At 52.5% G+C, this 13,175-nt stretch overlaps 1 protein-coding gene across 3 annotated transcripts in view; it reads left to right on the top strand.

Moving 5' to 3' along the window:
* LOC147093432 (uncharacterized) overlaps nucleotides 1–12,843 on the top strand; it is a 34,965-nt gene extending 22,122 nt beyond the window's left edge. For 2 of the 3 annotated variants that reach the window (XM_085974322.1, XM_085974324.1), the window contains exon 3: nucleotides 8,453–12,843. In XM_085974322.1, coding sequence (XP_085830448.1) covers nucleotides 8,562–9,947 — 1,386 coding nt within the window. In that variant the 5' untranslated portion in view covers nucleotides 8,453–8,561 and the 3' untranslated portion in view covers nucleotides 9,948–12,843. Of the gene's footprint in view, nucleotides 1–5,665; nucleotides 6,598–8,452 lie in introns of those variants that run through there. The other variant, XR_015074706.1, reaches the window with a different exon arrangement.
* The last annotated feature ends 332 nt before the right edge of the window (nucleotides 12,844–13,175 follow it).

Raw genomic sequence — 13,175 nt, 5'->3', positions numbered from 1 at the left:
GGCTTAGTGGCAGAAGGCAGAGGGTGATGGTTGAAGGTTGTTTTTGTGACTGGAAGCCTGTGTCCAGTGGGGTACCGCAGGGATCGGTGCTGGGTCCCTTGCTGTTTGTGGTCTACATTAATGATTTGGATGTGAATGTAAAAGGTATGATCAGTAAGTTCGCGGATGACACGAAAATTGGTGGGGTGGTAAATAGCGAAGAGGGTAGCCTCAGTCTGCAGGACGATATAGATGGGTTGGTCAGATGGGCGGAACAGTGGCAAATGGAATTTAACCCGGAAAAGTGTGAGGTGATGCACTTTGGAGGGACTAACAAGGTAAGGGAATACACAATGAATGTTAAGACCCTAGGTAAGGCGGAGGGTCAGAGGGACCTTAGTGTGCATGTACATAGATCCCTGAAGGCAGCAGAACAGGTGGATAAGGTGGTTAAAAAGGCATATGGGATACTTGCCTTCATTAGCCGAGGCATAGAATATAAGAGCAGGGAGGTTATGATGGAGCTGTATAAAACGCTGGTTAGGCCACAGCTGGAATCCTGTGTGCAGTTTTGGTCGCCGCACTATAGGAAGGATGTGATTGCTTTGGAGAGGGTGCAGAGGAGATTCACCAGGATGTTACCTGGGCTGGAGAGCGTCAGCTATGAAGAGAGACTGGACAGGCTGGGTTTGTTTTCCTTGGAGCAGAGAAGGCTGAGGGGGGACCTGATTGAGGTGTACAAAATTGAGGGGCATAGATAGGGTAGATAGAATGGAGCTTTTTCCCTTAGTAGAGGGGTCAATAACAAGGGGGCATAGATTCAAGGTAAGGGGCAGGAGGTTTAGAGTGGATTTGAGGAAGAACTTTTTCACCCAGAGGGTGGTTGGAATCTGGAACTCACTGTCTGAAAGGGTGGTGGAGGCAGAAACCCTCGCAACATTCAAGAAGCATTTGGAAGAGCACTTGAAATGCCAGAGCATACAAGGCTACGGACCAAACGCTGGAAAATGGGATTAGATTAGACAGGGCTTGATGGCCGGCACGGACGCGATGGGCCGAAGGGCCTCTTTCCGTGCTGTATAACTCTATGACTCTATGACTACAGTTCATTCTATGACACCCACAAGTTGTGTACTCAAACGGAGCAAGCTTGGGGTTTGATGTGGTAGAAGGCGAACGAGATGAGAATGGAAATAATCTCGAGTAAGAAAAGGCCCAAAAATTAAACAGTCTGGAACAGAACATCAATTCGTCTTCTCTTATCATGGAGAAATCAAATATTTGACACAGTGGGCTAGATTTTCAGTATAGACAGTTTTGGGGCGCTAACCTTAGCGCCCGCCCGAAGTTAGCGCCCGCCCCAAAGTAGCGCCCCGTTGCCGGAAATTCAGTGGCTTCGCCCTAAGAGATTGGTGGAGCGCTAAAAGAGGCGTTCCACTCCTATCTTTAGGCGCTAAGCCGGCGGTCCAGAGGGATAGCGCCCAGGCGGGGCGCAGCGCGGGTGCGGTCATTTTTGGACTGACAGCAGACCCCGTGGCGCCGACCAGCTCTTAAAGGGGGAAGGGACGAATTGGTCTGCTGCCACGCCCTGCACACTGCAGCCTTGCAAAGAGGCCTCAACACTGCTGCTCAGCCCCAGGGAGTCATGGCAACGCCAGAGAAGGCCCGTCAGCGTGCCCTGCGCCTCTCAGAGGGTGATCTGGACATAATGGTCACAGCTCTGGAGGTGAGGCGCAAGATCTTGTTCCCAGAGAGTGGGAGGAATCCAACCCACCACGACTACACCAAAGCCTGGAAGCAGATCGCCCAGAGGGTGACGTTCACCGGCGATGCCCCCAGGACCCACAAACAATGTCGTAAAAAATACAACGATCTGACCAGGATTGTGAAGGTGAGTAGCCTTTCCAGTCTCCTCCTCATTCTTGCATGTACACCTGACATGATGGGCAAAGGGAGCTGAAAGTCCTATTGGCCAGCCCTCAGCCAGCAGCATTGGGACAGTCATGAGCATCACATGGCCATTCGGCACTCTACACTTTGTCCAAGCTATTCCACCATGGGAGGCAGTGCACACTACATCAGGGCTTCACTCTGTCCACGCTATTCCACCATGGGAGGCAGTGCACACTACATCAGGGCTTCACTCTGTCCACGCTATTCCACCATGGGAGGCAGTGCACACTACATCAGGGCTTCACTCTGTCCACGCTATTCCACCATGGGAGGCAGTGCACACTACATCAGGGCTTCACTGCGCACTTACAGCCCGTCCTTTCTCTTGCAGGCTAAAGTAGCGTTTAATCGCCAGGCGCGTGCCAGGGGTGGCCGCGCCAAGCTGCAGAAGCTCACTCGGCTGGAGGAGCGCGTGTGTGTGCTCATGGGAGCCCGTGTGATTGTCCCCACAGCGTGCGGAGTATCCGACCCTCCACTGCCCGGCAATGGTAAGGACCTCGCCTTTTGGCCCTCTCGCGTCACACTGGCCCATCCGAGCTACCTCCTTTGCCACTGTCCCACCAATGCGCTGAATGCCACCAGTCCTAACTCCCTCGCTGACGCCGTCTCCTCACTCTGAAGCTACTCTTGTGCATTCCTGCTTTCAGCTGGTGACGACCAGGACCCTGAAGCTGCCAGTGACAGCACCTCCGACCAGGAGGAGGAGGAGGAGCAAGCCGGACCTTCGGGGGAACAGTCACGTCCCGCAGGAGAGGAGGAAATGCTTGACACCTCCTCACTGGACGAGTGCCTGGAGGAACTGTCGCAGGGCAATGCAGCTTCTGGGACCAGTGGCGTCCAGCCACCCAGGAGCCGTGCGCGTGGCCCGCGGCCTTCCCCCCAAAGGGGGAAAGGATCAGAGGGGAGTGCTGCTGTTCGGCACACTCGCCGCCACCAACGCGTCAAGGGTCCCCTAGTTCAGCCCCCTCCTCCCCAGCGGGAGAGTCGCGACTTCAGTCCGGACACCTTCACCTCGGAGGAGGTGCGGAAGCTGGATAAGATGGCCGAGGATTCGGACCGGCGCCACACGGAGCTCATGAGCGTGGTGGGGCGCATGCCTGAGGCCATCGAGTCGCTGGCGACCAGTGTGCGCGAGTTCGGGGCATCAACTGCCGCGAGTGGCCGCATGCTGACTGATGCCGTCAAGACCCTGGTGGCTGTGATGCGCGCGCACAGCAGGACCACAGGGGCACTCACTGCTGCCACACGCGCTGTCTCAGGCAGGCATCGCCAGGGCAGCCGCCGCGCTGGACCATCCCAGCAAGCCGCCCCTCGGCTGATTGTTGCGGATCCTGCAGTGCGGGCCCGGCCGAGTGCCACCGCGCCACAGCACCAGCCAGCGCATCCCAGACGCCAGCTGGCCCACATTGCGCCATCCGTCGCCGCCATTCCCCCACTGGGGCGCCAAGGGCAAGCGGCTGCAGCTGATGGTGGCCAGGCTCAGGTGCGCCACTCAGCAGACGGCCCCACGAGGCCCAAACGCCGTGTAGGCCGCCCCCCAGCGGCATCTGGCGGAAGGGCATCTGAGCCTCGGGCGCCTTCCCCCAGCCTCGCAGCAGCCACTGGGCAGAGCTTGCGAAGGAGCAGCAGGCCGGGCAGGGGAGGCAAAAGGCTGGGCAAGGTCTCGCCCTCGCAGGCCACTCAGTAGAGGGTGTGGGCAGCTTTCCTTTTATATGGCAGTGGCCATCTTTATTTTGCCCATGGTTGTGTTGTTGGAGGGCTTATTTTTTGTGTTAGGCCGACGTTGAGGCCCGGTTTGAAGAAAGGTGGAGTGACTCCTCCCCAGTTTGTGGGAGTGAGTCGTTTGTTGGGCTTTTTGTGGGGCCCGTTTATTGTTTTTGGGGATTCATGTGGGAAGGGCTTTTCATTTTTGTGTAATAAAAAATTATCTTTATTCATGCAGTCTCCATGGTTGTTGTTCTTAGTGTTTGTTGGCTTCGCCGGCTGAGGGCTTGCGGAGCGGCTGCATTCATCTTCCCTCATGGCCCCTGGCCATTCCCTGACGGGGCTTAGAAGTACCGTGTAATAAGGTGGCGTCGTGCGGCCCTTGGCCCTGGTCGCTCCCTCCTGGGAACGTACTCCTGCTCCTCCTCCTCCTCATGCTCCTCCTGCTCCTCCTCCTGAGGTGGTGGTCCAACGTCAGGTGGCAGTGTCTGAGTCCTGCGGATAGCCAGGTTGTGTAGCATGCAGCAAACCACCACAAATTGGGAGACCCGGTCCGGCGAATACTGGAGAGCTCCTCCGGAGCGATCAAGGCAGCGGAACCGCTGCTTGAGGACCCCAATAGTTAGCTCGATGATGTTGCGGGTGGTTTGATGGCTCTCGTTGTAGGCCTCTTCAGCAGCGGTCCTGGGCGCGCGGAGCGGGGTCATGAGCCAGGTGCACAAAGGATAGCCTTTGTCCCCGAGTAGCCATCCTCTTGGGGGAGGCTGTGCCTGGAACATGTCATGCACAGTACTCTGCCGCAGGATAAAGGCATCGTGGCTGCTGCCTGGGAAGCTGGCATTGACTGCCATGATGCGCTGCTTGTGGTCACAGACCAGCTGCACATTCAGAGAATGGTAGCCCTTCCTGTTGCGATACTGCTCGCCATGCTCCAGAGGGGCCCGCAAAGCCACATGCGTACAGTCAATGGCGCCCTGCACCAAGGGGAATTCCCCGAGTCTGGAAAATCCCAATGCGCGCTGATGCTGGCTCTCCAGGGCCATGGGGAAGGAGATGAATTGGCTTCTCCTTCTGAACAGTGCTTCGGTCACCTGGCGGATGCAGCGATGCGCGCCGTACTGGGAGATGTTTGCTATGTCCCCAGCAGCGTATTGGAAGGAGCCGGTGGCATAGAAGTTCAATGCCACCGTCACCTTCACTTCCACCGACAGAGACGTCCTGCACCTGAGCTTTGGCCGCAGATCTCGGCGAAGCAGGTGGCAGATCTCTGCAATCACCTCCTTTCGGAATCGGAGCCTTTTAACACATCGCGCGGCACTCATGTTTAGGTAGGAGCGCTGCTGGCGGTATAGCCTGACTGGGTAAGGCCTATGTGGCCGACGCATGTAGCCCCCTCTGCCTCTAGCCAGGGCTGCCCCTCTCACAATGCGCCTGCGAGCCCTACGGACATGGAGCTGCAGCTCCGCGTTGGCACCCCATGCAACCCCCATCAAATCCTGGCAAACACTCTAATTTCCAAAAGGCCACTTGCAGCGCTCTGGCCTGAGTCCAAAAATACCTGGCTCTTGCTGCTTGAAACCAGTTAGCTATCCTCCTTGTTGTGTCTCCAGAAATGCGTTGCACAAGAGTGTTTTCTGAAAAAAGGCTGGCCTTTATACTGGAGAGTACGTCCCCTTTAATTTGCGCCCCCCAGGGCCCGCGCTGGTTGTGTTGCGTTCCTTTTTCCAAACGCTCCGGCCGCCAGCCACACAATGGGGCGGTCCGACTGAAGTTTGGAATCGGGGCGCACAAAGGGCGTTGCACGAGGATGTGACGTCATTTTCTGCGCGCGCATCCGGGCGGGCGCTAAACTTTGCGCCGGCGCTAACGGGCAACTTAATTTGGGGCGGGGCACAAACTGCGCTGCGCCCGGGCGCTACACGCATAGCGCCCGAAAAACACCTCTTAAGGCGCTAACTGCTGGCGCAAGCGACTGAAAATCTAGCCCACTGTGTTTGAAACAAAACTTATTTATTCCCTGAAATAACAGAAAATGCTGGAAATACTCAGCAGGCAAGGCAGCATCCGTGGAGACAGAAACAGAGTTAACGTTTCAGGTCTGGGACCCTTCATCAGAACTGGAAAAAGCTGGTGATGTAACAGATATTACTAAGGTAAGAGGCAGGAAAGTTATCCTGGGTGGATCTGAAACACGAAGGGTGGAAGTTCAGTTGGAATCCACGTGGAATAAGTTGAAACCGGAGACATTTGCTGAGAAAAGAGATGTGGCTGTGAAACTGAGTCTTGGAAAATGTTGCAAATGGGAATGGCAAAATCATACAGCATGAAAAATGGGAATAAGGGTTAAAGTCTGAAATTGTTGAACTCAATGTTGAGTCCAGAAGGCTGTAACGTGCCTAATCAAAAGATGAGGTGCTGTTCCTTGAGCTTTATTTATTCACTATTTAAACAGAATATTAATCTCCAGCGCAGATACAGGAGTTATTAAGATCAGCAGAAACAAACCATGACTACTAGAATGAACATGGTTCAGTCCTCAATCTGATCACAGTAAATCATGTTCCATTCACTAATCTGGTCTTTTACCCAGCATCCCCCGCGGTGGACCACGTGCCGCACCCAGTCTACAAGAGCCCAGCGCGCAGGCGCGGGAGGGACCGGTATATTGAGCATGCGCAGTGCGTTACTGGAGATGGAGAGGAGCTGAAGCCGGGAGGGCGATGGTGCAGCGGGTAAGAATCGCGACGGAGGGAGTAATGGACCGGTAGGTGGGTGGGGAGGCTTCATAAACAACTCGTGCAGGAGGCAAGCCCCGAATAATAAGCTGAAGATCCCGTGTTTGCAGTTGCGGGGATTTCTTCCCCTTACAGGCCCAGGTTAACGGCAGCCATCTTTGTAAAGGAGGGCGGAAAGTTTCAGTGCGACGTCATCCTATGCCTGAGACAAAGAGCCTTGTGTCGAATGTGGGGAATAAAGGCCCACAGCCTCCCCTGGCCCCGGGCCCTGAACAAGGGACTGGAGAAACTCGCTGCCCTGCGGATCAGACAATCAGCCGGCACTAGTCCCGCCACTCGGGCTCCCCGATTGGTTGGAGGCCCCGCCGCCGGCTCGCTCCTCCAGCCCCGCCCACTGCGTGCCGCAAGCCCCGCCACTCGGGCTCCCCGATTGGTTGGAGGACACGCCGCCGGCTCGCTCCTCCAGCCCCGCCCTTATCGCTCCCTATTGGTCGGAAGCTCCCGTCAATCAGGCCGCGGGCCCGGGTGATGTGTCCCCGAGGAGGTCACGTGCACCGTCCAACTGCCGCCGCTCGGTCCGGGTCCTCGCGGACTCTGAGGTTTTTTCTATTTCTCTCTTTATTCTCTCCTGATCCACCCCGCGCAATTCTCCACCCAATCGGAGCGGAGAAAACTCACTTCGCGTCACCGATCGCGACTCTGGAACCGACACCAAGTCCTTTCCCCGGAATGGCCCCGCGCCGACTCCGTCCGGCAGGATCCGAGTGCGCAGGCGCAGCTCCGAGTGGGGGAGGGGGTTGGTCTCCTCTGGGCATGCGCGGTTGCTGCCCTTGGTGACCGGGAGGGGTCGCTGTGCCGGACTCGGCCCAAACCGCCGCTCCCTGTGCGCATGCGTGGACTCTCGGCTGTCAATCAACCAACCGCCAGAAGAGGTCGCTGGTGAGACCAGTGAAGAAAGAAAGACTTGCATTTATATAGCGCCTTTCACCACCACCGGACGTCCCAAAGTGCTTTACAGCCAATGAAGTACTTTTGAAGTATAGTCACTGTTGTAATGTAGGAAATGCGGCAGTCAGTTAGCGCACAGCAAGCTCCCACAAACAGCAATGTGATAATGACCAGATAATCTATCATTTTTTAATGTTGATTGAGGGATAAACATTGGCTCGGACACTGGGGATAATTCCCCTGCTCTTTCCCACATTACAACAGTGACTACTTCATTGTAGTACTTCATTGGCTGTAAAGCACTTTAGGATATCTGGTGGCACTATATAAATGCAAGTCTTTCTTTCCTGAAATAGTGCCATGGGATCTTTTACATCCACCTGAGAGAGCAAACAGGGCCTCAATTTAACATCTCATCCGAAAGACGGCACCTCCGACAGTGCCGCACTCCCTCAGCACTGCACTGGAGTGTCAGCCTGGATTTTTGTGCTCAAGTCTCTGGAGTGGGACTGTGAACCCACAACTTTCTGACTCAGAGGCGAGAGTGCTGCCCACTGAGCCATTGGCTGACACTAAAGAGCAAGCAGTTCTGACGAATGGTCATTGACCTGAAACGTTAACTCTGTTTCTCTCTTCACAGATGCTGCCTGACCTGCTGAGTATTTCCAGCATTTTCTGTTTTTATTAAAGAAACGAGGGAGTGATTGCTGACGGGAAGAATGTTGGGTCGTCCTGCGCATGCGCACCTCCCTGGCGGCTGAGGCGAAACACCGACTCGCCCCCACCTGAGCCGCTCACGCGTACCAGATTTTGCGGCTCCACATGCACGCCCGATGTTCCAACCGCGGGGTTTTGTGTGCTGAGCATGCGTGTTGCGGACTGATCGGGACGGGCGATTGTAGAGCAGGAGGGAGAGCGCGGGGGCCATGAGCACATGCGTGGGACTCAGAGTCAACAGAGTGCTTTCTGGAGCGCGGGGGCTTGTGGGTATTACAGCCGCCATTACTGCTGATCTTTTCAACCGACCTGTGCAGCAGCTGGGGCCTGAAAATCAGCTTCACTGCCCCTAGGTTCGGAAAGGGGAAAATTAAACAACAGTTTGCCTCTGATCCTTTTCTGATCTCAATTTACAGGGTTATAGAAGTGGAGCAGTTACAGGCGGGAAGCTCAGACCAAACATCATGTCAAGATCTGACAGAGTCGCTGGATTCATCAGGACCTGAATATCATCGGCCTTTGCACATGGAAGGAGAGAGCAGGGATCGCAACGCAGACAAACCGCACACGTGTTCAGTGTGTGGACGCGGATTCAGCCGATCACCTGACCTGGTGAGACACGTGCACCGTCACACCAGGGAGAAACCGGGTAAAGGTGGGGACGGCGGAAAGGGATTCAGTTCCCCGTCTGCATTGGAAGTTCAACGGCGCAGACACACCAGGGACAGTCTGTTCTCCTGCTCCGTGTGTGGAAAGGGATTTGTTTGTTCATCCCACCTGCAAACACACCAGGGAGTTCACACTGGGGAGAGACCATTTCAGTGTCCTGACTGTGGGAAGAGCTTTAAAAGCCCCGGGCATCTGGTGCAACACCAGCTTGTTCACACTGGGGAGAGACCATTTCAGTGTCCTGACTGTGGGAAGAGCTTTAAAAGCGCTCAGTATCTGAAGGGACACCAGCTTGTTCACACTGATGAGAGACCATTTCAATGTTCTGGCTGTGGGAAGGACTTTAAAAGCCCCAGGGAACTAAAGCAACACCAACTTCTCCACACTGATGAGAGACCATTTCAATGTTCAGACTGTGGGAAGAGCTTTAAAAGCGTTCAGTATCTGAAGGCACACCAGCTTGTCCACACTGATGAGAGACCATTTCAATGTTCTGACTGTGGGAAGAGCTTTAAAAGCCCCAGGGAACTAAAGCAACACCAACTTGTTCACACTGACGAGAGACCCTTTAAATGTTCTGACTGTGGGAACAGCTTTAAAAGCCCCCAGGAGCTGAAGGGACACTGGCTCCTACACACTGGGGAGAGGCTGTTCACCTGCTACATGTGTGGGAAGGGATTCATTCAGTCATCCCACCTGCTGGTACATCAGCGAGTTCACACTGATGAGAGGCCCTTTCAATGTACTGACTGTGGGAAGAGCTTTAAAAGCTCTGGGGACCTGCTGGTACATCAGCGAGTTCACACTGACGAGAGGCCCTTTCAATGTTCTAAGTGTGGGAAGAGATTTAAAAGCTCCGGGGAGCTCAAGCAACACCAACACCTACACACTGGGGAGAGGCCGTTCACCTGCTCCGTGTGTGGGAAGGGATTCACTCAGTCATCCCACCTGCTGATACATCAGCGAGTTCACACTGGGGAGAGACCGTTCACCTGCTCAGTGTGTGGAAAGGGATTCACTCAGTCATCCAACCTGCTGACACACCAGCTTGTTCACACTGGGGAGAGACCGTTCACCTGCTCCATGTGTGGGAAGGGATTCACTCAGTCATCCAACCTGCTGACACACCAGCTTGTTCACACTGACGAGAGGCCCTTTAAATGTTCTGACTGTGGGAAGAGTTTTAAAAGCTCTAAGAACCTTAAGGGACACCAGCGTCTTCACACTGATCATAGAATCTAACAGCACTGAAGGAGGTTATTCGGCCCATCGAGTCTGTGCCGGCTCTTTGAAAGGGCTGTCCAATTTAGTCCCAAACCCCAGCTTTATCCCCAGAACTCTGCAAACTCGTCCTCTTCAAGGACATGTCCAATTACTGTTTGAAAGTTCCTGTGGAACCTGATTCCAGCATCCTTTCAGATGGTGCGTTCCAGATCTTAACAACCCTCTGTGTGAAAACAATTCTCCTCATTTCCCCTCTAGTTCTTTTAGCAACTATTTTAAATCTGTGAGCTTTGGTTACCGACCCACTTGCCAGAGTGAACAGTTTCTCCCTACTTGCTCGATCAAAACCCCTCATCATTTTGAACACCTCCATTAGGTCTCCTCTTAACCTTCTCTGCTCTAAGGGGAACAATCCCAGCTTCTCCAGTCTCTCCACATAACTGAACTCCCTCATCCCTGGTACCATCCTGGTCAACCTCCTCTGCACCCTCTCCAAGGCCTTGACATCCTTCCTAAAGTGTGGTGCCCAGAACTGTACACAAGATTCCAGCTGAGGCCAAAACCCTGCAGCTGTACAAAACCCTGGTTAGACCACACCTGGAGCACTGTGAGCAGTTCTGATCATCACACCTTAGGAAGGATATATTGGCCTTGGAGGGAGTGCAGCGTAGGTTTACCAGAATGATACCTGGACTTCAAGGGTTAACATAGAAACATAGAAGATAGGAGTAGGCCATTCAGCCCTTCGAGCCTGCTCCGCCATTCAATGGGATCATGGCTGATCATCCAAATTCAGTACCCTGTCCCTGCCTTCTCCCCATATCCCTTGATCCCTTTAGCCTTAAGCAATATATCCAACTCCTTCTTGAATATATTTAATGAATTGGCCTCAACTGCCTTCTGTGGTAGAGAATTCTACAGGTTCACCACTCTCTGGGTGAAGAAATTCCTCCTCATTTCTGTCCTAAATGGCTTACCCCTTATCCTTAGGAACATAGAAGATAGGAGCAGGAGTAGGCCATTCGGCCCTTCGAGCCTGCTCCGCCATTCAATGAGATCATTGCTGATCATCCAAATTCAATACCCTGTCCCTGCCTTCTCCCCATATCCCTTGATCCCTTTCGCCTCAAGAAATATATCCAATTCTTTCTTCAATATATTTAATGAACTGGCCTCCACCGCCCTCTGTGGCAGAGAATTCCACAGGTTCACCACTCTCTGGGTGAAGAAATTCCTCCTCATTTCAGTCCTAAATGGCTTACCCCTTATCCGTAGACTATGACCCCTGTTTCTGGACTCCCCGGCCATCAGAAACATCCTTCCTGCATCGTCTGTCCAGGCCTGACAGAATTTTATAGGTTTCGATGAGATCCCCTCTGTCTTCTAAACTCCAGTGTGTATAAGCCCAATTGACACAATCTCTCCTCATACGTCATTCCTGCCATCCCAGGTATCAGCCTGGTGAATCTTCGCTGCACTCCTTCCATGGCAAGAATGTCCTTCCTCAGGTAAGGTGACCAAAACTGCACACAATACCCAAGATGTGGTCTCACCAAGGCCCTGTACAACTGCAACAAGACATCCTTGTTCCTGTACTGGAACCCTCTCGCTACGAAGGCCAACATACCATTTGCCTTCTTAACCGCCTGCTGCACCTGCATGCTTACCTTCAGCGACTGGTGCACAAGAACACCCAGGTCTCTTTGCACTTCCCCTTCTCCCAATCTATTGCCATTGAAAAAATAATCTGCCTTCCTGTTTTTGCCACCAAGTGGATAACCTCACATTTATCCACGTTATAGTGCATTTGCCATGTTTCTGCCCAATCACCCAACCTGTCCAAATCGTACTGGAGTTTCACGACATCCTCCTCACAGCATACCCTCCCACCCAGCTTTGTGTCGTCTGCAAATTTGGAGATATTACATCCAATTCCCTCGTCCAGATCATTAATATATATTGTGAACAGCTGGGGTCCTAGGACCGATCCTTGCGGTACCCTACTAGTCACTGCCTGCCACTCGGAAAACGACCCGTTTAATCCAACTCTTTGCTTTCTGTCCGCCAACCAGTTCTCTATCCAAGTCAATACCTTGCCCCCAATCCCATGTGCCTTAATTTTGCACGCTAATCTCTTATGTAGGACCTTATCGAAAGCCTTCTGAAAGTCCAAATACACCACATCCACTGGTTGTCCCATGTCTATTTTACCAGTTACATCCTCAAAAAATTCCAGTAGATTAGTCAAGCATGATTTACCTTTTGTAAATCCATGTTGACTTTGTCCGATCCTGTCACTGCTTTCCAAGTGCTCTGCTATTACATCTTTTATAATGGACTCTAGCATTTTCCCCACTACCGATGTCAGGCTTACCGGTCTATAAGTCCCTGCTTTTTCTCTACCACCTTTTTTGAATAGTGGGGTAACATTAGCTACCCTCCAATCCATGGGTACTTGTTAGGGAATATATTTTAATAACATAGATTTTAATATGATTAAACTAATGATTTAAAGAAATCTGATTATGCTTAAGTTGACCACGTGCCAAAGGATGGTGTGATGTATCAGATCCAATCACAGCTGGTAACGTCACATCGGCTGACTTAAAAACTGAGAACAATGAAAATGCTGATTTAGCTTAAACTGTGAAAGTGCTGACCTTAGCTTAAAACTGAAAGTGATGATTCTGCTTAACGAGAGAACAAAGGAATGATTGATGTACCAGAGATCCAATCAGTGTGATGTAGTTGAACCAACCATAGCTCTGCATGCATGCTGCTGAGCCAATGGTAATAAAGGGGGCGGGTACATCTGCTGTATAAAAACCAGCCATTTTGAATATGATGTTAGTCGGATAAAGGAAGTCAAACAGTGTAAATCAAGTGATGCAATAAATCGACTATTTAAAACTTACCACCGGACTCGCAAACTTTAATTTTAGTGTGTTGACCTCAGATCAGTGTGGTCCACTGAAATTACCTTGATCTAACAAAAGGGATCTGGGGGTCCTGGTGCATGAAACACAGAAGGTTAGTATGCAGCTACAGCAGGTGATCAGGAAGGCCAATGGAATCTGGGCTTTTATTGTAAGGGGGATGGAGTATAAAAGCAGGGAAGTCTTGCTTCAGTTATACAGGGTACTGGTGAGGCCACACCTGGAATAGTGCGTACAGTTTTGGTTTCCATATTTAAGAAAAGATATACTTGCTCTCGAGGCAGTTCAGAGAAGGTTCACTCGGTTGATT

This window comes from Somniosus microcephalus, unplaced genomic scaffold, assembly GCF_052327205.1.
Source record: "Somniosus microcephalus isolate GS21.2 unplaced genomic scaffold, FLI_Smic_1.0 unresolved_chr1, whole genome shotgun sequence".
Taxonomy (NCBI): domain Eukaryota; kingdom Metazoa; phylum Chordata; class Chondrichthyes; order Squaliformes; family Somniosidae; genus Somniosus; species Somniosus microcephalus.
The sequence above is the reverse complement of the archived record's forward strand: the minus strand, read 5'-3'. Positions and strand labels throughout refer to the sequence as shown.